The 22,288-nt window shown below is 36.7% G+C and overlaps 1 protein-coding gene across 2 annotated transcripts in view; it reads left to right on the forward strand.

Annotated features, from left to right (window-relative positions):
• Window positions 1–20,105, forward strand: part of LOC127856373 (ES1 protein homolog, mitochondrial-like) — a 43,122-nt gene extending 23,017 nt beyond the window's left edge. The window contains exons 3-7 of one of the 2 annotated variants that reach the window (XM_052392518.1): window positions 3,061–3,171; window positions 3,527–3,646; window positions 6,311–6,403; window positions 18,606–18,762; window positions 19,584–20,105. In XM_052392518.1, the coding sequence (XP_052248478.1) occupies window positions 3,061–3,171; window positions 3,527–3,646; window positions 6,311–6,403; window positions 18,606–18,762; window positions 19,584–19,709 (607 nt within the window). In that variant the 3' untranslated portion in view covers window positions 19,710–20,105. The remainder of the gene's footprint in view (window positions 1–3,060; window positions 3,172–3,526; window positions 3,647–6,310; window positions 6,404–18,605; window positions 18,763–19,583) is intronic. The other variant, XM_052392519.1, reaches the window with a different exon arrangement.
• The last annotated feature ends 2,183 nt before the right edge of the window (window positions 20,106–22,288 follow it).

The following is a 22,288-nucleotide window of genomic DNA, read 5'->3' on the forward strand; positions in this document are numbered from 1 at the left end:
TCATTAATTTATTTGGATTTGAGGGGGCTAAGAACTGCTTGCAAAGTATGTGAGGCATACCCGACAAGTCAACATACTGTAATTCTCTTTGATCTCATCAAATTTACATCTTCCAACACCGACACAAATTAAAAAGCATCAGTATATCTGCAGAGTATCTTGTAAATGTCGCCAAGTTTTGAAATCGCCTTGTACAATACCATGTGTGAGATTACCGGAATAAACCCCCTTCGGAAGAAACCCCCTTCCCTAAAAACGGCATAGCGGAAGAAACCCCCTTTCACATTTTGCATACGCGGAAGAAACCCCCTCGCTAGTTTTGCATAGGCGGAACAAACCCCCTTCGAGTTTTCAGACAGGCGGAATAAGCCCCCTTCGTGTTTTCAGAGAGGCGGAATAAACCCCCTTCCTAAAGTGTTAAGTTTTTCCCGCAGAGGTAGTAAAATCCCGACTCGAACAATTCCCCAATACATCCGTTTCAACCCGACTCTATTACTGCATGCTTGCTACTTTTCAAGTTTATATTTATTTCCCTATAATCCCGTTTATAACATTTTTAAAGAACTTTCTGGTAAATATTAACGATAAAAGCTCTCAATAACTTCTTTAACACAAACCTTGCCATTTTTTCTCTTGTATCAAATAAATTTCAGCATAAGTGGCTATTTATAAATGATGAAATATTCCCTCCGAACATGCATCAATCCCCTGACTAGTTGTGTGCTTGTTACAACGCTCAATATGGAACGCCATTACTGACTGCATATGACTGTTGTCGTTGTTTGCAGTACATTAATCATTATTTTCAGTGGAATATTCATTATGCTTTGTGCAATTTTCTTTACGTTCGGTACAGTCGTCATTGTATGCAGTAGTTAAAGCATTACGCGAAGTAGTAACAACATTATGTTCTGTCCAAACTTCTTGACGTTCTGTACATTCAACATTATGTGTAGTAGTTTTATCATTATGCGCTGTGCAAACGTCTTTACGTTCGGTACATTCGTCATTACGTGCAGCAGTTACACCATTATGTGCAGTAGTAACAACATTACGTGCTGTGCAAACTTCTTTCCGTTCGGTACATTCGTCATGACTCATTATGTGTAGTAGTTTTATCATTATTCGCTGTGCAAACGTCTTTACGTTCGGTACATTCGTCATTACGTGCAGCAGTTACATCATTATGTGCAGTAGTAACAACATTACGTGCTGTGCAAACTTCTTTCCGTTCGGTACCTTAGCCCTGTGGTGTCTTTCCGTCCGGCCGTCATGCGACGCGAATTAATCTGAAAAGAACTTTAGATATACCAGTAGAATGAAATAAGTTAAATAACTTAATCATCAGCTAGTAAAATGTTGCATCTTGCCGAATTTTGCTATGATCTACAGCGTTATTGTCGCCTGTATTTTTTTTTAAATTTCGTAAGGCAAATGTATTGTTACTTGTTAGATTGAACCTAATACTAGTAATTCATTCGTACGGTATGTAGACTTGTGTCACTTCAAACAGCTACATGTATAACTGCTAAAGCGATTAACCTGCATGTAACCAAACATCGAGATTTGAAGTTATTCTTTTTTGTTTATATGTGTATATAGTAAATGCATGCATAGGGTTTTGGGAAGACCAGCGAAAACGGGACTTTTTTATGTGAATACTATTTAATGAACAGCACATTTTGTTTTTACAGTCCTTGGCATATTGTATGAAAATAAAATATCGTTTGTATAAACGTATGCAGTAAACACATGGATCATGCAGAGAGAAAACATATTGTTTACAAATAAAAAGAAAGAAAGGTATTTGTATTTATATCATGAGTCATATAATATGCGTCACTTTCAGATAAATTATACGATCTGCATAATGCAAGTAAAGAAGTAAACATGGTTGTTTTGCGTAATGTATGACGCGCATCGCAAATCGTTTTGCGGCTGTTAAATCATGATTTCCGCGCTTGAACAATTTGTACGGTTTATTAAATGCAATATATTGCACTGCAATCATGCATGATAAACATAGAAAGTACTTCATTACATTGCATAGAGTAGACAGTTATAGAAGCCGGCGGCTTGCTTAGTAACTTAGTCATTCATTTTCAAGTAGGATATTGACAAGGAGAAATTATGTTACCCTTAATGCCTTTCAATATAAAGAAGTGAAACTCCAGCTGCTGGAGTAGTATTGAATTATTATTATAAACAATTAGTAGGTCCTTTACCCGTTGCAGTGAGTGTTAAATAACGCCTATTTCATCGATATTTAATGACCCTCCATTGCACCGATATTTAATGACCCACCATTGCATCGATATTTAATTACCCACCATTGCATCGATGTTTAATGACCCACCATTGCATCGATATTTAATGACTAAGGCTGTACAACTAATTTTAGTGGCGCTCTGCTTATTTCCATCATTGAACTATTATGCCGATATCAGTTCGATGCAATTGGCCCGTATTCAGTCACCAATTCTTAGATGGGAAAAAGACTAAGAATAAACAAAGATCTATAATTTAACTGTTTGTTAATATATTTGTGAAATTAAGCGATTTGTGAAAGAATATTCTTGAAAATGTTAAATGTTATAATGTTGTACCTGAAAGCCGTAAATATGACTTTTGTTGTGTTTCGACTACTAAAATTGATCAATATATCAACTTTTGAGATCGATTAGTACTTTATTCAGCCATAAGATGTTCTTCGAATAAACACGCTAACGTAGACTATTATTTCTAAAGTATAAATCTGTTCGCCATGCTCAAGTCTAAGAATGCGCCTGTCAAAACGGGCGACACGGTACAAGCTGACTTAAGACATTAGGGCGACACGGTACAAGCTGATTTAAGACATTAGGGCGACACGGTACAAGCTGACTTCAGACATTAGGGCGACACGGTACAAGCTGACTTAAGACATTATTGACCAAGAAACACGTCCACATGGTACTAGTTCAATAAAGTATTTGTTTACTATGGAACGTGTTGACTAGAGTGAAATTCACAGTTGACCAGGGGTAGGCATACTCGTTGACGAGTTGCTGTCATTTGCAGTGTGCTGGTCCATCTGAGCAGAGCTGGTGCGGCGGTGGCGATATTTGCCCCGGACACTAACCAGCTCCACACCATTAACCACACCAAAGGCGAGACGATGGAACCGAACAGGTGACGCAGTGTTATGCGTTGACAGTAGAATATATGGCGAATTGAAGTATCATATGGACCGCGTCATGGCTTAGGACCTATGTTCGCATGCCACGGCTCATATTATACAACAATTCAGTTTTAGGCCTGAGTAAATTAAAGAAAAAGACCAAGGCTTTGTTTCTTAATTAGCATATGGTCGTTTGGGGTTTGCAGACTTCTACGATATAATGCTATATTGTATTTAACTTGTTTTTTATTCCTTAAACCTACTTTTGTTTTAACTCAAACGGGTGGGTGTTTTACTATGAAAGATTTACAGCAAATTCATCAGCACAACGACTCACGGGCTGAAGGACTATGGTGTTCATTTTAGGAACGTTCTGGTTGAGTCTGCAAGGATAGCACGAGGGAAAATCAGTCCGCTTTCGAACCTGAAGGCGGCTGATTTCGACGCCGTCGTCTTTCCAGGGGGTTTTGGAGCGGCGAAGAATTTGTGAGTAGTTCATGGGGTCGAAATGGGCGTGCGCTCCTGTGGGTTAAACACACGCGTTAACCGTGCTTTTGTTTAAATTATATGCATTTAGATTATTGTATATTTAGATAGTCAAGTATGTATCTATATTAAAACGTAAAAAACCCACAGAAACGTGCAAAATAAGGAAAAATATTTGTGTTTATTAAAATGGCATTTACTTGTTTTTAGCTCACCTGAGCATAATGCGCTCATGGTGAGCTTTTGAGATCGCCTTTTGTTCGTCGTGCATCGTCCGTCGTGCGTTGTGCGGCGTCAACATTTGCCTTGTTAACACTCTAGAGGCCACATTTTTTGTCCAATCTTCATGAAATTTTGTAAGAAGATTGGTCTCAATAATATCTTGGATGAGTTCGAAAAATGGTTACGTTTGCTTGAAAAACATGGCAGCCAAAGGGCGGGTCATTTTTCCTTATATAACTTTATATGGTTATAGTAAAGTCTTGTTAACACTCAAGAGACCACATTAATTGTCCGATCTGCATGAAACTTGGTCAGAAGATTCATCCCAATAATATCTTGGACAAGTTCGAAAATGGTTTCGGTTGCTTGAAAAACATGGCCACCAGGGGGCGGGTCATTTTTCCTTTTATGAGTTTATATGGCTTTAGTAAAACCTTGTTAACACTCTAGAGGCCACATTCATTGTCCAATCTTCATGAAATTTGGTATGAAGATTGGTCTCAATGATATATTAGATGAGATCGGAAATTGTAACGTTTGCTTGAAAAACATGGCTGCCAAGGGGCGCGGCATTTTTTAACCAGGTTTTCCGAAGGAAAAAACTGGTTATTAGATTGGCGAATGCGGGCGGGCTGGCTGGCTGGCTGGCGGGCTGGCTGGCGGGCTGGTGGAACAAGCTTGTCCGGGCCATAACTATGTCGTTCATTGTCAGATTTTAAAATCATTTGGCACATTTGTTCACCATCATTGGACGGTGTGTCGCGCGAAATAATTACGTCGATATCTCCAAGGTCAAGGTCACACTTTGAGTTCAAAGGTCAAAAATGGCCATAAATGAGCTTGTCCTGGCCATAACTATGTCATTCATTGTGAGATTTTAAAATCATTTGGCACATTTGTTCACCATCATGGTACGGTGTGTCGCACCAAAGAATCACGTCAATATCTCCAATGTCAAGGTCACCACGACTAAAAATAGATTTTTTTTAAAAACAAACTTACAAAGGGGGTTAATTTTGTTTGTTCATTTCAAAAGTTCAGTTTGAGTTTTCTTCCTTTTTCAGATTTTTTTTTCACAATGAAAACCTGGTTTTGTGACAATTTTGTCCCTTGTCCTGATATTGCTATATATGGCTGTAGTAAAATCTTGTTAACACTCTAGAGGCCACACTAATTGTCCGATCTTCATGAAACTTGGTCAGAAGATTCATCCCAATAATTTCTTGGATGAGTTAAACAATTATGGCGGTTGGTTGAAAAACATGGCCACCAGGGGGCGGGGCATTTTTCCTTATATGGCTATAGTAAAATCTTGTTTACTCTCTAGAGGCCACATTTATTTCCAATCTTCATGAAATTTGGTCAGAAGATTGGCCTCAATTATATCTTGGATGAATTTGAAAATGGTTACGTTTGCTTGAAAAACATGGCTACCAAGGGGCGGGACATTTTTCCTTATATGGCTGTATATGGCTATAGTGAAATCTTGTTAACACTCTAGAGGCCACATTTATTGTCCGATCTTCATGAAACTTGGTTAGAAGATTCATCCTAATAATATCTTGAACAAGTGTAAAAATGATGCCGGTTGGTTGAAAAATATGGCCGCCTGGGGGCGGGGCATTTTTCCGTACATGGCTATAGAAAAATCTTGTTAACACTCTAGAGGCCACATTTATTTTCCGATCTTCATGAAACTTGGTCAGAAGATTTGTCCCAATGATATCTTGGATGAGTTTGAAAATGGTTTCGGTTGCTTTAAAAACATGGCTACTAGGGGGCGGGGCATTTTTCCTTTTATAGCTATATCAAAACCTTGTTAACACTCTAGAAGCCATGCTTTAGTAAAACCTTATTAACTCTAGAGGCCACATTTATTGTCTGATCATCATGAAACTTGGCCACAGGATTTATACTAATGCTATCTTAGATGAGTTCGAAAAAGGTTCCAGTTGGTGGAAAAACATGGCCGCCAAGGGGCGTGGCATTTTTCCTAATATAGCTATAGTAAAACCTTGTTAACACTCTAGAAGCCAAAATTATTGTCCGATCATCGTGAAACTTTGTCCGAAGATTTGTCCCAATGATATTTTGGACAAGTTCGAAAATGGTTCCAGTTGCTTGAAAAACATGGTCTCCAGGGGGCGGGGCATTTTTCCTTATATGTCTTCATGAATCTTCATGAAACTTTGTCAGAATATTTTGTTTAAATGATATCTTGGATGTGTATGAAAATGAGTTTGGTCTGTTCAAAATATGGCTGCCAGGGTGTTCACTTGTCATGAAAGTTGGTAGAACATTTTGTTCTAATGACATCTTGGGCTGCACAGAACAGGTCAGTTCATTTGAATCTCAGGTGAGCGACTTTGGGACTTTCAGGCCCTCTTGTTTTATTAAATTACATGTATATTGAACCACAATGTGTATCATCATAACATTTAGGTCGACATTCGCCATGGATGGAGCGAAAATGACTGTGCACACGGATGTTGTAAGGGTCGTGAAAGACTTTCACGGCCATGGTAAACCAATCGGGTAAGGATCGAAGCAAGTACAGAAGCATCATTTAATTGGTTTCTTGAACCGATAGGTGCAAATAACCTTTTGAGCTCCACTGGCCAAAGGCCAGCGAGGCTTATGTCATGGTCCTGTGTCCGTCGTGTGTGCGTGCGTGCGTGCGTGCGTGCATTAACTTTTTCTTTAAACATCTTCTCCTTAACTACTGGTCCAATTCTGATGAAATTTCTCAGGAATGTTCCTGTGGTGAACCTCTTTCAAATTTGTTCAAATTATGCCCCTGGGGTCAAATTTGACTTTGCCCCTGGGGGTCAAAAAATTGAAAATTTGCTTATATAAGGCCTATTTTGTGCAAACTTTATAAATCTTCTTGTCAAGAACCATTGGGCCTAGGGCTACCAAACTTTGTATGTAGTGACATCTTATAGTCCTCTACCAAGTTTGTTCAAATTATGCCCCTGGGGTCAAATTTTACCCTGCCCCGGGGGTCAAAAAATTAAAAATTTGCTTATATAAGACCTATTTTGTGCAAATTTAAAAAAATCTTCTTGTCCATAACCGTATGGTGTAGGCTACCAAATTTGGTATGTAGTGACATCTTATAGTCCTCTACCAAGTTTGTTCAAATTATGCCCCTGGGGTCAAATTTGACCCTGCCCTGGGGGGTTAAAAAATTGAAAATTTGATATATAAGGCCTATTTTGTGCAAACTTTAAAAATCTTCTTGTCCATAACCATTGGGCCTAGGGCTACCAAATTTGCTATGTAGTGACATCTTATAGTTTTCTACCAAGTTTGTTCAAATTTCGCCCCTGGGGTCACATTTGACCCTGCCCCGGGGGGTCAAAAAATTGAACATTTGCTTATATAAGGCCTATTTTGTGAAAACTTTAAAAATCTTCTTGTCCATAACCATTAGGCCAAGGGCTACCAAATTTGGTATGTAGTGACATCTTATTGTCCTCTACCAAGTTTGTTCAAATAAAGCCCCTGGGGTCAAATTTGACCCTGCCCCGGGGGGTCAGAAAATTTGCTTATATGAGACCTATTTTGTGAAAACTTTAAAAATCTTCTTGTCCATAACCATTGGGCCTATGGCTACCAAATTTGGTATGTAGTGAAATCTAATAGTCCTCTACCAAGTTTGTTCAAATTATGCCCCTGGGGTCAAATTTGACCCCGCCCTGGGGGGTCAAAAAATCGAAAATTTGCTTATATAAGTCCTACTTTGTGCAAACTTTAAAAATCTTCTAGTCCATAACCGTATGGCATAGGGCTACCAAATTTGGTATGTAATGACATCTTATAGTCCTCTACCAATTTTGTTCAAATTATGCCCCTGGGATCAAATTTGACCGTTCCCCAGGGGTCACAAAATTGAACATATGCTTATATTGGGCTCATTTTGTGCAAACTATAAAAATCTTATTGTCCATAACCATTGGGCCCATTTCTATCAAATTTGGTAGGTAGTGACATCTAATAGTTCTCTACTTAGTTTGTTCAAATTATGCCCCTGGGAACAAATTTGACCTTGCCCCAGGGGTCACAAAAATAAACATATGCTTAAATAAGGCCTATTTTGTGCAAACTTGTCACGTAATCGTTCATAGTTCATAGACGACGCATAGTTACTAACAATGTTCATTACTCTTAAATTACCGGTATGTAGCCTATCATTCGATATCTCGTCATGCGCGAATTGACAAGATGACGAGTTTTGCATTAACTCCCATTTTCTCGTGCCGCGCATGGGACAAGTCGGTCCCTCTCTATTTATGTTAATTTCTCTGCATAATACAGGATAAAATATTCAACAACACCATGTATCAGTTTCTAGTCCAATTTAAGGTCTAACATACTTAATATTTTCAGTTATACAAATACGTTGTGATTGCTACATGATTGTGTCTTTCTCGATCCGTACGTCTCCAAGTCTAAACGCTAACTGTCTTGTTTCCCTCTAACATCTGCCCCGTGAAACTCAGTTATCTATCCCATTGGTCAGTGTTCTATGTGTATTTATTTCTAATTGGCTGAATTACAATCTGGAGAAGTCACTATTCAAGTATGCACAGGTTAATGAGCATTGTGGTACAAATAATAAATAATGCAAATACAGCCTAAGGCTTGTGTCAACAGCATTGTAACCCCTTTGTTGTTAATGCATACTCGCTACTGATATACTTGTCAATATTTCGTACATAAAGAAAGCCCAAATATTTCACCCAATTTCTCATCATTATTTGACACAACTTATCCTCTCAATTTGATTTTTATGTATTTTAGGATACAGAAAAATCTTTAAGAATGTAAGTATGGAAGTAAACGAAAACATATTAATACATACGATGTAGAAAATCAAACACGCAAACATGAAAACATCAGTGACTAAAACATATATATGATGAAAATCTGCATATTATTAATGAAATTTTTATCGAATGTTTCTGCTGAAATAATAAAACGTCGGAATATTTAAAAAGTCAATGTCAATCACAATGAAGTGGAATGTGTAACTGGTTTGGGAAATCCAATACGAATAGTGTCCATTTTTGACATCTTTGCTGGAGGCGATGTGGCGTCTAGGTGAAGAGATGAGACGTCCGGTTGGAGAGTATTTGACATCTGGTTGTAGATGGTAACATGCAGTCGATTGAAACGACGGCTTCCGAATGAAGACGATGATGGTCGGTCGGAGAAGCTGTTGGTCCTCGGCTGTTGCACGATTTAGAATACTTCAAACGTTTATTATATATAGTTCTGGAGAATGTCTGCATTCATGACTGTAGTATTATAATTAGTGTTTATGTACATGTAATAAAGGTAACACACATATATATATAGTTCATAGACGATAAAATGTTCACTTAATATATGTACAACGTACGCGCGATTTTCATCATCAAGTCCATTCATATCATCGTATCTTTAAAAATCATTTTCGACGAAGCGTGAAATGTCCATTAACAGTCCACTCGTTGTATGGTACTGATGCTGGTTCACAATTTGGATCCATGTCGACAATGTTGGATCCTAATTGAAGTCGTCTGTTACGTCATCTGATTCTCGACGGATACATCGTCGTCGAAGATATCGGTATGTCGATGACATATTCTTCTTCTTTGTCGGGGTGTTAAGATCTGATCACGATCTCAAATGCGTTATGAACGCATGTTGCTGCAGGCAAACCACGCCAACGATGTAAGGAGCGCTGCTTTTCTCCTTAACTTGTATCGCATTGGCAAATCTTATAGGGTCAATTACATGAAATGATAAACGGGCCTTTTATTTACATATTAATGGAACTTGCTATCTAAGCACTCAGATTACTATTCACACCTATGATAAGATATACCCTAATAAAATTAATGTGCTAAAGGAAAAACTATACGCGTTTGTCTATTCAATGAAATGCATTGTGCTTTATTATGTTTTATTTACTTTGAGAACAAAAATTTACAAACAAAATCCGTTGTCTTAATGTAGGTATTCTTATAAAGAAACGAAAAAGAATAAACTACATATTCGATCAGTATCAAATTTGTAATGAATCATAGCAATATAGTTGTATCTTTTACATTATACTAATAAAAGGTCCACTACTTTGCTTTTAAGGATATTTACAAACTGTATTAAAATGTTATTTATGCCTAAAATGTTGTTTACCTGAGCGCTGTAGGGCATAAGCTAGCTTTGGTTAATGTCGTTGTCAAGTGCGTTGTCATAAGCTTGTCAAGGTAAATAATACAAAATGAATATTTCCTGCGAGAAGGCGAGGCCATGTCTGCCTATTTTGAGGGTTATTTATACCAATTTCGTTACGTACTCGTCTAATTCGTGACCCACGCCTGTCATCAAGTAATGGGCGTCAAACGTGTGTATCTTGGCGTTCATAGACAGATGATGTACTTACTAATTGTTTGTATGCATTTTGCGAGTCACGATTCTTATATTTTACGCATCGGAATGTCGCGTTTTTTTTTCTCTTAATGTACCTATTAATTGTTTATGTGCATTTTGCGAGTCACGATTCTTATATTTTCTGTTTGTTACATATTACTGAAATATATCTATTATATCACCCGTTGACTTAAATATGACATTTTCATTTCATTCTAAACCCGTAAATCAACGCTAATGACGATACATTATCAAAATCGGACGATACCGTCCTCTATAATCCTGTTTTTACATATATACTACATATACATTCAAAACATATTTCTCTATATACAAAATTTTGGGGTCTTTAAGTCTCGACATCTATCTCGCTTTATTTTGTAGTCCATTCATTTACATGTGTTCAGCCATTGTCTGAAGGCACGTGAAAATTGCTTTCTTCATTGCGTTATTTGAACGTGAAGTCTTTTTTGTCAATTTTCGTTTTTTGTGTTTTAACGCTACCGCGTCAATTTGCATCTGATCGTCTGAAGAATCATTTTCAAACCTACGTACAGGTGAGTTTTGTGAATTACCGTTATTGTAATGCATCGTATCTGATTCACTGGAGCTTGACTGTATATCCGCGAATTGTTTGTTTCTCAAATGTTTTTGCAGTTCCGCAAGCGGAATATTTTCCTCGTCGTCCGTATTATCTCTAATCTGTCGGGTCTGTTGCGTAATTACAGGTAACCCATGTACTGAGTTATTTGAATCGCTATCAGAAGATAATGTGTCGTCCGCAAAGGCTAAATTTGCTTTTCTAATCGGGCGCGTTAACGGTTGATTTATCACTGGCCATTCATCGATATTTGCGTGTCTTATTTGATCAGCGTGAACTTTAATAGTTGAGTTGTCTAACTGATTTTTTATTACGTATGTTAACGGCGACTTTTGTTCGATTATACGATAATATGGCCTCCATTTACTGTCTAATTTATTTGTACGTTGAAAGTTTTTGTAGTAAACGGGGTCATTGATTTCGAATTTAATATCTTTCGTATTTTTATTCGCATAATCAGCTTGTCTACGTTTCGATTTTTGAATTTGGGCACATACCTTTTTAAATGATTTGTGTTGTTCTTCTAATATTATTTTATGATAATCTTCACCGTGATATTAACGTCTAGGCTTTAACAAGTTGTCTATTGGAAGAATAGGGTCTCTATTAAAAAGTAAGAAGAACGGTGTGTGCTTCGAAGTCTCGGATGTACAAAATCTCATTGCCGCTAAAGACATGTTTAAATGTACGTCCCATTGTTGTACATTTTCTTGAACCCGTTTTGATAGTATATTGTTCATAGTCCCATGTGAACGCTCGTTCATGCCATTAGACGCGGGATGATATATTGTCGTCTTTACGTGGTCAATGTTCATTGATTTTAATGTTTCAGTGAAAGCTGTGCTTGTGAATTCTTTTCCGTTATCAGTAATAATTCTTATAGGACAACTATGACGGCAATAAATCTCGTTCATTAACAGGTGTATTACGCTATCAGAAGATTTATCCGGCGACGGAAATGCCTCTATATATCCTGATAATTGATCCACGAAACATATTATATATCTATTTCCGGAAAGCGTTGTTGGGTATGGACCGCATATATCTATGGAAACAACTGAAAACGGAAAGGGCGGTATTGAGGTATCCGACGATATGGGAGCTTTAATTGCTTTTAAGTTTCTACTTTGACATATAATGCACTTAGATACATAATCATTCAATTCTTTGAACATTTTAGGCCAGTAATATTTCTCTTTTAGTGTCTGAAAAAGCCTTTGAGACCCAGGATGTCCGTTTTCATCATGGTATTGCTTGACAACTGAATCAGTCAGGTGTTTAGGTACAAACAGCCTGAGAGTAGGTTCCTCATCTACGTTTGATATGTAGTACAGTATGTCATCAACCGATAAATATCTATCATCTTCACTCTTGTTCTGTTTCCCTAATCTTAATCTCGCTTTAATCTCAGATATATGAGGGTCTTTTTCTTGTTCTATTTGCATATTAAGCCCTGATATGTTATCATTCGACGCTGTGTCGTCGACTGGAAGTGGCCGCGGGGTAATAATATTATCAATTATTTGCCTGTGATCGATATGCGTAGAGTCAATTACATTAATTTCGCGCGTCTGGTTTTATCCATTTATTTCCGAACTAATCGTCAAATGTTTATCGTTAATATCTAATTCTAGTTCTGTTTGATCGCATTGATTATTCTTTATTTTGGTTTTTGGAGGTCGGCTTAGAAAGTCAGCAATAATATTCTTTTTTCCCGGTATATATTCAATTTTGCAGTTGTAACCCGCTATACTTAAGGCCCATAATTGTATTTTCTTGTTTTGCATCGGACTTTCCAATAAATACTTAAGCGGCTTGTGATCACTCTTTATAACAAATTCAGCATTGTGTAAAGAATGGTGCAATTTACTTAGACTGTAAAATATGCTGTAACATTCTTTTTCAATGGTACTATATTTGCATTGTGTGGGGCTTAATCTGTGCGATATGAAAAATATCGGCTTTTCGCCCACATAATCCCCGGTCTCGTTACTGTCGCATTTTTGAGTCAAACAGGCTCCGACGCATTTATCAGATGCATCCGTATACAGAATATAACCTTTTTTTGGATCAGGGTATGAAAGATAAGGGATTTGCGTAAATGAGTCTTTTAATTGTTGGAAACTATCTTCGCATTGTTTTGACCATTTAAATGGGACATTCTTTCTTGTGAGATTAATGAGAGGCTCGACTACTTCTGAATACGACGGACAGAATCTCCTATAAAATCCTGCAGCACCTAAGATAGATCGTACATCGCGCACGCACTTTGGCCTAGGGAATTGTCGGATCGCTTCTACCTTTAACGGATCCGGCCTTATACCATTTTGATCTATAATGAAGCCTAGGTATCTTGTCTCTCTTTGTAAGAATTGACATTTTGATAGTTTTAGCTTTAGGTTATGTTTACTGAGACTCTGTAGTACTGTATCTACGTGTGATAAATGAGATTGCAAGTCAGGTGAAAATATTAGAATATCGTCTAGATACGCCACAGCGAAGCTCTCACAACCTTTGAGTACTTTATTAGCCAATTCTTGAAATATAGCACCGGCGGAGGAGGCACCGAAGGGCATAACATTAAATTGAAATAGACCCCTGAATCCCGAAGCGAAAGCCGTTTTTTCTCTGTCCTCTTCCTTTATAGGTATTTGCCAATATCCCGATATCAAATCTAAACTGGTGAAATATTTACTTTTACCTAATAACGCCAATATATCATCTATTAATGGTAATGGATAGGCAATTGGTTTTGTTATTTTGTTTAATTGTCTAAAATCAACACAAAACCTTTTCTCGTCTTTATTATCTTTGTTTGAGTCATGGTTATTTTTCTTTTTATCTACTAAAACAATAGGGAAGCTCCACGGACTTCTTGATGGACTTATTATGTTTGCGTCTAGCATTTCATCGATGGCTTTATCTATGAATACCTTATTGTTTAATGGTGTTCGATACGGCCTTAATTTAATGGGCGGATGATCCCCTGTATCTATGGTAAATTCTATCGCTGAAGTTTGTGTTAATTCTAAATTATTTCTTGCGAAGAGAGTTCTGTGTTTTAAGAGTATCGGTAGAATATTTTCTTTTTGATTTTCATCTACACGTAAATCTGATAAGATTTCATCTTTAGATAAACCTGATTTCGGCTTCTTGTACTGAGCATATTTCATTATCATTTACCGATTTTATTCGCCCTATGGCACAGTGTCGTCTAAGCCTTATTGTTTTGTGCGTATTGTTTATAATTAAAATGGGAAATTGTCTATCACGCGTTGTCTTGACGACTGAATTAACAATTGTCAAACCGGGTTCATTATCAAAGAAAGAATTGCTTATTCCATTGAATTCATAATTCGTATTTGAACGTATGCAGTTTCTTTTAGCTTGAGCAAAGAGTCTATAGGCAGTTTGTGGTTTTAACACAGTATGTCTAGTTAATCTCGCTATCGTTGAAAGATGTACATTTTCTTCTAGAGGTACATAACAGTTATCAATCCTCAAACATCCTAAATCAAAGTATAAACGGACACCATTATTTTGTAAAAAGTCTCTTCCTAAAATAACATTTCTATTTATGTTACTTACTACAAAAAACGTGCTCTTTATATATGCTCCCTATTTTGAATCTCAATTTTACACTTCCGTGGACATGTAATGAATTTCCGTTTACCGACTTTAGATTTACTTTTTTAATTATCAGTGCGGGTTTTTGTTTTAACATATCATAAGTACGTTTACTCACGATGCTGACTTCAGCGCCCGAGTCTATCAAGCTCCTAAATTGATAACCACCTGTTGAAATAACACAAGAATTTGGACTACCACACAAAGCGATATTATATGTCTCGACTTTTTCATTCTTACCATAGACCCCTTTTTGGTAAGAATTTCCTAGTTTTTTCGATTAATGTACGTTTTTCTTTGAGTACATTCTCTACTAAAGTGTCCTAATTTACCACAATTCCAACAATCAATTTTATCTTTCCAATTTTTGTCATATTCGTTATTGCGCCCGTTACCGTTTTTATATGTCGTATGACAGTTCCGCCCTACCGTATATGCACTTATCTCTCGATGCCTACGGCGACAGATTTCAATAGAATGACCGTGTTTCTTGCAATATGTGCAAACAATAGATGACCTAATAGAATCGATATCTGTCTGAATATTATCGGTCGTAATGTTATCAAGTCCATTTATTTGTGATCGTAACTCAAACCTAGCTCTGACACTTTGCTCATGTATAGCGCTTTTTAAAGCATTTGATAACGTTGCATGATTTTCGCGCATTAATTTAAGTATCAAATAATCGTGCGATAATCCGTCGATAAAAATTTCTACTAACTGTTTTTCTTTATAGTCTAAATTTCCTTCAATATTTTCGTATGCGTCAGTCGCAAGAGATAAAAGTCGCTCAGCGTATATTTAAACATTTTCGTCGGTCTTTTGTTTAGCCTAAGGCTTGTGTCAATAGCATTGTAACCCCTTTGTTGTTAATGCATACTCGCTACTGATATACTTGTCAATATTTCGTACATAAAGAAAGCCCAAATATTTCACCCAATTTCTCATCATTATTTGACAAACTTTAAAAATCTTCTTGTTCTTAATTATAGAGCCTAGGGCTACTAAATGTGGTATGTTGTGATATCTAATAGTTCTCAACCAAATTTGTTCAAACTATTCCCCAGGGCTCAAATTTGACCCTGTCCCGGGAGGTCACAAAACTGAACATATGACGTTTACCAGGGGAGATTACTGCGGCCGTGTGGCTGTGACCAACAACAACAACAACATCTTGTAAACATGAGATAAAACCCTGTCATTTAGTGCCATTTTAGATCAGATGGTGACTGCTTACAAAGGAATTGAAGTAAGAACATGTGTTCTGAATGTTTTTCTTATAAACTGAAAAAAGTCGGGATTTAGTCGAAAGTGACCATATATCCGGATACAAAAATTTCGGATGACATGTTTATTTAATGTCTTTTTTGTAGTGCTTAAACCAGTTTAATAATATCTTATTGATTTTAAAACACAACTTCCATGAACATAATTATTTCCAGAAAAGTCAATATATGATACTGTATTGTAAACTCAAACTTTGTATCCAAGAGAAGGTGTTGGAATTAATGAAGTGCAATGTTCTTAACTATCGTATATGCTGCTTTTTAATAACTAATGATTCATTGTTCCATTTGTGAATTGTGACTCATGAATTGTGGAGATATGATTGTCAATTTCTCAACGATCCATATAAATTTCTGATCATTTTATAATTTTCTTAATATAAGTTATGAATTGATCTTAGAAGTCAAATGTATTACTTAATTAAATACATTTATAAATATAAGAAATAATCTTTAGATAATCATATAATTCTCAGGCCTATTGGTCTAAGGGATGTGTGGGTTGTTAATTATATTTATGCTCCTCTTCGAAGAAGAGGGTGTTTATTGTTTTGCACATGTCGGTCCGTCCGTCGTCCGTATGTCCGTCCACCAGATGGTTTCTGGATGATAACTCAAGAACGCTTAGGCCTAGGATCATGACACTTCAAAGGTACATTGATCATGACTCGCAGATGACCCCTGTTGATTTTGAGGTCACTAGGTAAAAGGTCAAGGTCACGGTGACCCGAAATAGTAAAATGTTTTCTGGATGATAACTCAAGAACGCTTATGCCTATGATCATGAAACTTCATATGTACATTGAGCATGACTCGCAGATGACCCCTATTGATTTTCAGGTCACTAGGTCAAAGGTCAAGGTCACGGTGACCGGAAATAGTAAAATGGTTTCCAGATGATAACTCAAGAACGTTTTATGCCTAGGATCATGAAACTTCATAGGTGCATTGATCATGATTCGCAAATGACCCCTATTGATTCTCAGGTGAAAGGTCAAGGTCACTGTAACCCGAAATAGTAAAATGTTTTCTGGATGATAACTCAAGAACGCTTATTCCTAGGATCATGAAACTTCATAGGTACATGGATCATGACTCGCAGATTACCCCTATTGATTTTTAGGTCACTAGGTCAAAGGTCACGGTGACTCAACTTAGAAAAATGGTTTCAGGATTATAACTCAAGAACGCTTACGCCTAGGATCATGAAACTTCATAGGTACATTTATCATGACTCGCAGATGACCCCTATTGACTTTCAGGTCACTAGGTCAAAGATCAAGGTCACGGTGACTTCACACAGTAAAATGGTTTCCGGATGATAACTAAAGAAAGCTTACGCCTAGGATCATGAAACTTTATAGGTACATTAATCATGACTCACAGATTGACCCCTATTGATTTTCAGGTCACTAGGTCAAAGGTCAAGGTCACAGTGCCATAAAACGTATTCACTCAATGGCCGCCACTACAACTGACAGCCCATATGGGGGGGGGCATGCATGTTTTTCAAACAGCCCTTGTTTGAGATGATTCTTTACAAAGAAAGATGCTACTATTGTATTTGTTATAAATGTGTGAAAGGCTCTAAGAAGGAACCAGAGATTATTAACCCTTTACCAAACACCAACAGGATTTTACGGGTTTATAGCTGACGACTTTATAAATAATTATGATAAAATGAGAAATTGCTCAAGATGAGCAATTTCTCCTTTTATCACAATTATTTCTACCCTACCTGATTATTTCCTTAATATTCCATTACATTTTAATTGTCGTCTGCAACCTTTTTCAAATTGGGAAAGTCCAAAATGTGTTGTTTGGTAAAGGGTTAAGGAATTTTGATTCCTACGGGTCTTGTGATCTGTTTCAAATCAAATGCGTATATTTGATCTTCAGCATCTAAAAATATGTAAAATAGAAAGAACGACAATATCTTCTGGAGAGATAAATGTACCTACGTTATAAGCAATGGGACTGTGCTTCAAAGGAACAATTCCCGGGCTTTTTAGTCTGTTTAGTTTACACGGTAGTAACTTTTTCCATATATAAAAATGCTCACCCTTCCAACTTTAAGCGTCCAGTGGGACGAGGGATAGACAGAGAAAGTCGATGCTTGAGTACATTTCAACCCATGCGCATTGCGCGTTTTTTTACGCATAAAAAACAGTGGAGCGATACAGGGCCATCATGGCCCTCTTGTTATAATTATGCCTTCAACTCATATGTAAATCAGTTTTAAGGTTGGAAATATCTGAATTGGCTTGATAATAAAACAGCGCATTTCCAAAAAATGAAGAACAATCCATGACGTCCTCTAAATTAAGTGGTGTTCATTTGGTCACGATTGCTATAGAAATTGCATGGCTGGTTGTGAATTGCTAACAGTTTTTTTTCAGTGGTGTTTTGACAATTGTGATGCATCTCGTCATATACTCTTTAATTATGGTTTATACTTACTGTATGAAGTGTTTAAATGCGACTTATAACATGTATGTTTTTATACACATATTAGACTTTAGATATTAGGCTGTTGTTATTCTAAATTGTCCTGTAAGGCGAAAATTACTTTTTTACTTGTATATATTAACTAGTTGTATTATTTTATTCCTTATTGAATGCTATGTAAATAATGATATGCATCATTGATTAACATGGCTACATATGGTAGCACCATTTCACACAAAGTGACATGTTATACAATGGATTTTCTAAACATCACCGATTTTACTCGAACACATTTTGTCGTGATAAATGGCACACGCAGTCTTTTTTTCTACAACATAGCATGTTTTTCCCACAGGCTGTGTTGTATTTCCCCGGTGATCGCCGCCAAGGTTATTCCAGGCTGCGAGGTCACCGTGGGGCAGGAACAGGAGGACGGGGGCCGATGGCCGTACGCGGGCACGGCTGGGGCCATCAAGGCGATGGGCGCCACACACGTGCCCAAGAATGTTACCGTATCCTTTCGACAACAGAATGATGTTAATAGTTAAACAGTTTTTTTACGGATTTGAATGAAGTTTAGTATTTATTGCCTTGACAATTAGTTCACTTTAACAAGAAATGAGCTTTTGAAGTTGTTGATCGAACAAAAAACACAAATACACCAACAAAGAAAAACTTCAATACATTGTTTCGCTTTTTTGAATATACGTTTCTTTGATAGCATGCTCTTTTCTAAATAATATTGATATTTAATGTCGTTGAGAACGCCACATGCTTCATGGCGAGTTGATTATTGCATGTTTAAATAGTTGTTGAGATAATAGGATAATAGTGTGCATGCATGTGTCCTATATATAAATATCTTGCTTTAATCTCTCAGCTTCAAGATAATGTATCCCTTGATAGTATGACCGATGGTTCGTATATATTTGAGTCGCGTTCTGAGAAAACTGGGCATAATGCATGTTCGTAAAGTGTCGTCCCAGATTAGCCTGTGCAGTCCACACAGGCTAATCAGGGACGACACTTTCCGCTGAAATTGGATTTTTGCTAAGAAGAGACTTCATTGAAACGAAAAATGTCATAAATGCGGAAAGTGTCGTCCCTGATTAGCCTGTGCAGACTGCACATGCTAATCTGTGATGACACTTTACGCACATGCATTATGCCCAGTGTTCTCAGAACACGACTCATTTGATATACTTGGAAAAAAAACAATAACAAGACCTACAACCATATTTTTGCCTTTTTCTCGGTTAAGATTTATTGAGTATGTTTTTAGTTAGCATTATTCAGCATTATTCAAATGATTATTGCCTTAACTATGTGACAGGAATCGCACACAGATATGAAACATAAAATTGTCACAACGCCAGCTTTTATGTGCGAAACTAAATTTCATGAAGTCTTCGACGGTATTGGTAAAATGATAAACGGTGTTTTAAAACTTGTGAAGTAAGCTGTGATTTTATTGTATTGGATTATCTGTACTTGGAATGATACTAATATGAAAACACAATTAAATACTGTGAGCTTACACTAAAGTGTGCGTGGGTGCTTGCCTATCTGATGTTTTAGCTGAACATGGTATTTCGTTCTTTCAAATGTGTTTCGTTGTTAATATAACACTCCCCTGGTATATTGTCATTTTTGACATACTGTAATATACTCATACATTTAACTGCTCTCGACCAATAAGGCTAACCTGGGAGTGCCGACGTCGAGACCTTATTTGCACAGAAAGGCTAATACGTTATACGTGTTTGTATTTGCTCTGAACATAGGACTGCATTGCGTTAGTCAATTTTTGTAAAGAACTGAATCGAATAAGAAAAATAAATTGCGCATTTGTTTACGTGTTTGTAAGTGTCGTTTTGTAAATGTTAGATGTTATTCTTAGCCGTGTAACCATTTGTAGATTGTTTAACTCCTCCACGAGTCATAAATGTAACTGATGAGCGTAGAGACACATATATATAATTGAGATTCTGTAATATAAACCAATGTTCATTTAATTACCTTTAGGTAGAATTAACTTAAACGGTGTTTAGTTCACGCAAGTTGTTTTACTGAATAATTTGATGCATTTAACGAAATTTATTTATAAAACGCTTTTCACGAACTGAATAAAGCTCAATATACATAATTTACGTTTGTCAAGAACATAATATCGTTCAAAATACACTATCCTTTTGGAACGAACATAATATAGCTCAATATACCCAGTCGAGGCTTAGGACGAACCAAATACAGCTCAATATACATTATCAAAGATTTGTATGAAAATAATATTTCTCAATATTCATTTTCAAGGCTTAGCACGAACCGAATATAGCTCAATAAACATTTTTGAGGCTTTGGACGAATATTAAGTAACTGAATAAACACTATCGATGCTTAGCATGAACCGGATATAGCTCAATATACACTATCGAGGCTTGGCACAAACCGAATAAAGCTCAATAATAAACTATCGAGGCGTGGCACGAACCGAATAAAGCTCAATATTCACTATAGAGGCTTAGCACGAACCGAATACAGCTGAATATACACTATCTTAGCACGAACCGAATATGTAGAGGATAATACACGGCGGGCTTTATTAACGTCTATAATATATATCCAACTTTGTTTTGTTTATCTTTGTTTTGTTTTTTCTCTAAAATTTGTTACAGAACCGGCTTTCCGTTCTGGTATTTTCATTCAATTGATTACGCAATTTATGACGTATTTCTGTGACGTAAGTTCTGTGACGAAAAACACTACTTTAACTATGCGAACGTGAAAGGTTTATATTAAATATTTTTGTAGCATGGAACAAAAACACAAACGTATTTCGGATTGTGCATTTGTCGTGCATAATTGGAAGCTTTGATAAAATTCATGCAATCTCTCCGACAAGTCATTCGATTTTGTAAATCGTGTTATTGGAGACAGGGGTTATGATTCGCTACAATCGTTTAAAAAGTGTGATTCAAAATAAATATAGATAAACGGATAGCATAACAGAAAACGGATTGCACATAGTTTTTATTTAGAGGATAACACACGGCTGAGCCGGGCCGGGCAGTGATAATCGGCCCGCAGGGAGCATAACGGCCCGAGGGCCGTTTGCGACCTGGGACCGATTATCACTGCCCGGCCCGGCTCAGCCGTGTTTTAACGTCTATAATACATATCTTACCTTGTTTTGTTTATCTTTGTTTTGTTCTTTCTCTAAAATTTATTACAGAACCAGCTTTCCGTACTGTTTTTTACGTTCAATTGATTACGACATTTATAACGTATTTCTGTGACGTAATATCTGTGACGAAAAACACTAGTTTTAGCTATTCGGACGTGAAAGGTTTATATGATTTATTTTTGAAGCATCGAACGAAAACCAAAAAAGTATTTCGGATTGTGCATGTGTCGTGCATAATTGGAAGCTTTGATAAAATTCTTGTAATCGCTCCAACAAGTCATTCGATTTTGTAAATCGTGTTTTGGTGACAGTGGTTAGCATTCGATACAATCGTTTAAAAAGTGTGATTCAAAATAAATATAGAAAAACGGATAGAAGAACATAAAAGGGATTGCACATCGTTGTAATTGTATTATTATAAGCATCGGATTAAAGTTGTCATAGCGGTAAGTGTGTATTTTACTTTTTAAATTTTGCTGTTTGGTAAATCCTGATCAAGCTCAAAAAAAGGCATCAATCTAATGTGTAGCAGAATTTCAGTTTCAATCGATATTTGTATTATCCGAATTGCGTGCTACCTGTCATTAAATAATTTAATTATAATTGATTATTTCGTTGATTTGTATCTAAGACAGAATGTGGACACCATTTTTTCCAGTTGAACGTCAAGCGCACACATTCTGCGGGCCGATTATTTATAATGACCCCGCAATGGTGATAATGACATGAAAAAATGTGTTACTATATTTAGTAAGGTATGTATTATATCTCAATACCGAGTACACTATCGAAGCTTAGCACGAACCGAAAATAGTTCAAAATACACTATCGAGGCTTAGCGCGAACCGAAAATA

This window comes from Dreissena polymorpha, chromosome 13 (assembly GCF_020536995.1).
Source record: "Dreissena polymorpha isolate Duluth1 chromosome 13, UMN_Dpol_1.0, whole genome shotgun sequence".
Lineage (NCBI taxonomy): Eukaryota > Metazoa > Mollusca > Bivalvia > Myida > Dreissenidae > Dreissena > Dreissena polymorpha.